This window comes from Athene cunicularia (genome assembly GCF_003259725.1).
Source record: "Athene cunicularia isolate RWA chromosome 10 unlocalized genomic scaffold, athCun1 chr10_part1, whole genome shotgun sequence".
Taxonomy (NCBI): domain Eukaryota; kingdom Metazoa; phylum Chordata; class Aves; order Strigiformes; family Strigidae; genus Athene; species Athene cunicularia.
Window position 1 is genome coordinate 7,633,806 of NW_020799112.1, and position 2,832 is coordinate 7,636,637.

The following is a 2,832-nucleotide window of genomic DNA, read 5'->3' on the forward strand; positions in this document are numbered from 1 at the left end:
GGGAGGTGCCCCGAGCCCAAAGGCCCCCGGGGCTGGGGGGTCCCGGGCCAAGCCCCGGTTCCCGGTGCTAACGGGCGCTCTCCCCGCAGGAGCTGACCTTCCTGAGCAAACAGGAGATCCTGCTGTAAGTACGGCGCTGGCCAGGGAGCGGGGGGCACCTCGGCCCCCGCTCCGAAGGGCTTTGTCTCCTCCGTGGGGGCATGGGGGGCCCCGGCCCCGCTGCGGGGTGTCCGCCCCCCCCGCGGAGCTGCTCCACACCATGCAGGAGGTGCCGAGCCCAGGCTGGGCCTTTCCCCACCGGCTGCGACTTCAGGGGCTGAAGGTCTGGGGGCGCCACCGATGGCACAGGGTGCAGGGACGGCTCTTTTCCCCCCTCTAAAGCCCCAGCCATCTGGGGGGGCAAGGCCGGCCCCTCGCCCCCGCTGCGGGCCGTCGGGGTGCGGGGAGCAGAGGCAGGCTGCCACGGAGCTGTGGGAAAGAGGCCGTCGCCTCTGCGCAGCGCTGGGAATAGCCGCCCGCGCTTCCCATGCCCAGAGCCTCTCTTGTTCTTGCCTCTTCAAGTGCCTACAAGAGGTTCAGCGAACTGCTGCCAAAGGAGGAGAGGGAGAATGCCTGCTCCGCACGGCTCCCCAAGAGCTGCATCCTGACGCTGCCCGAGCTGCGGGTATGGTGCCTGGCAGACAGCGGGACATGCTGCTGCTCCCCGGGGCTGCGCGTGTTTGGGCAGGGCCCTGTGCACCCGCCGCCGTGCTGAGCCAGCAAACGGCTTCCTTGTCCCCGCTGTGCCGTGGACGATCCCAAAGATCCCTGCAGCCCTGGGGAGGCACTCGTGCAGAGTGGGGGGAACCTGCTCGTCTGCAGGAGCCTGTGGCCAGTGTCTGCCATGAGGGAACAGGCCCGGCGCTGCCCAGCCCTGCCCTGAGCCCTTCTGTGTTGGCAGGCGAACCCCTTCCAGCACCAGATCTGCCGCGTGTTCTCCACCTCAGACAACAGGGATGGCAGCATGTCCTTTGAAGACTTCCTCGACATGCTGAGCGTCTTCAGCGATGCCGCTACTTTGGACATCAAATCCCACTACGCCTTCCGCATCTTTGGTAAGGTCGGGGGGTGGATGCTGCACCCTGGGTTCCCCGTGTCTCGGGGGTCAGGGATAAATCTCAGGGGAGCTGGGAGCTCCCTCTGGGAACTGCTGGTTTGGTGCAGTGTGGCGTGGAGCCCACTGTGGGTCACCCAGGCCCTCTCACCGAGCACGGCTGCTCGTGACTCTCTGGGGTCACTGCGGCCCTGCCAAAACGTAACTTTCCCCTCCCCAAAGACTTTGATGAGGATGGGGCTCTGGACAGAAAGGACCTGGAGAAACTGGTGAACTGTCTGACGGGGGATGGCGAGGGGTCCCAGCTGAGCACTGCTGAGATGGAGCAGCTGATCCAAAACGTGAGGACCATCAGGTGGGGAAGGGGCTGCCGCACAGGCCACGCGGAGCTCACCGCCCATTTCCCCCCCCCTCCAGATCCTGGAGGAGGCCGACATTGACAAGGATGGCACCATCAACCTCTCCGAGTTCCAGCACATTGTCTCTCGCTCCCCAGACTTCACCAGGTAGGTTGGTGTCCAGCAGCACGGCTTGTCCCAGGGGGCTCGCCTGCCCCGCTGGCCATGCTGGGGCAGAGCTCTCAGTTACCCTGGGTGAGATCTTCCTCAGCCGCAGAGGGAGCGACATCCTGTGCTCGCTCTGCAGAGCCTCTCTCACACCATGTAACGCCGCCTCCCTGCCTCGCTGGGAGCTAACAGACCGCTTGCGTGTGACCCAGCGAGGAGGTACAGAACCTGTTGTGTCTCTTGCAGCTCCTTCAAGATCGTCCTGTGAGAGCCCCGTGGCTCTTCAGAACCACTCCTCCGGCTGCCACAGCTCTTCATGGTCTCAGACGTTTCCTCTTTCAGCACACAGAACGCAGAGGCCCCTGCTCCACACCATGCAGTGCCTTGGGCCAGACACCCCCCTGCTCCCCTTGTGCCAGGCAAGATGGCAGAAGCTGCAGCCTGCAGAGGTGGGGCCCCGGGAGGCTGCCTTGCCTGCAGCCCCGCTGCTCTCCCAGGATCAGAGAGCTCCTTTTTAAACTTAATTTTAACTCCTTATGCAAACAAAGGGCAGCTCTGTGGGTGGGGGGAGGCACACAGAGGTGCTCCTGCCTGGGGGCTGCACTGCACCAGCACCAGCACAGTCCGTTTCTGCTCTCAGTACCAATTCGTGCCTTCCACGATAAGGCAGGGACCTGCCTCCCCTTGCCAAGCCCCTCCCTGGCTTTCCTGTCTTCCCGGGGGCCTCCCTGCTGCAACATGGGTCTGTTTGAGCAACAGCCCCAAAGCGGATCCGTTTCTCTCAGCAACAGCCCCAAAGCGGATCCGTTTCTCTCAGCAACAGCCCCAAAGCGGATCCGTTTCTCTCAGCAACAGCCCCAAAGCGGATCCGTTTCTCTCAGCAACAGCCCCAAAGCGGATCCGTTTCTCTCAGCAACAGCCCCAAAGCGGATCCGTTTCTCTCAGCAACAGCCCCAAAGCGGATCCGTTTCTCTCAGCAACAGCCCCAAAGCGGATCCGTTTCTCTCAGCAACAGCCCCAAAGCGGATCCGTTTCTCTCAGCAACAGCCCCAAAGCGGATCCGTTTCTCTCAGCAACAGCCCCAAAGCGGATCCGTTTCTCTCAGCAACAGCCCCAAAGCGGATCCGTTTCTCTCAGCAACAGCCCCAAAGCGGATCCGTTTCTCTCAGCAACAGCCCCAAAGCGGATCCGTTTCTCTCAGCAACAACCCCAAAGCGGATCCGTTTCTCTCAG

At 63.0% G+C, this 2,832-nt stretch overlaps 1 protein-coding gene across 1 annotated transcript in view; it reads left to right on the forward strand.

Moving 5' to 3' along the window:
• The window catches only part of CIB1 (calcium and integrin binding 1), a 2,840-nt gene extending 384 nt beyond the window's left edge, over window positions 1–2,456 (forward strand). Inside the window, exons 2-7 of the mRNA XM_026856025.1 lie at window positions 70–124; window positions 562–664; window positions 941–1,094; window positions 1,316–1,434; window positions 1,511–1,599; window positions 1,846–2,456. Of these exons, the coding sequence (XP_026711826.1) occupies window positions 70–124; window positions 562–664; window positions 941–1,094; window positions 1,316–1,434; window positions 1,511–1,599; window positions 1,846–1,867 (542 nt within the window). The 3' untranslated portion in view covers window positions 1,868–2,456. The remainder of the gene's footprint in view (window positions 1–69; window positions 125–561; window positions 665–940; window positions 1,095–1,315; window positions 1,435–1,510; window positions 1,600–1,845) is intronic.
• The last annotated feature ends 376 nt before the right edge of the window (window positions 2,457–2,832 follow it).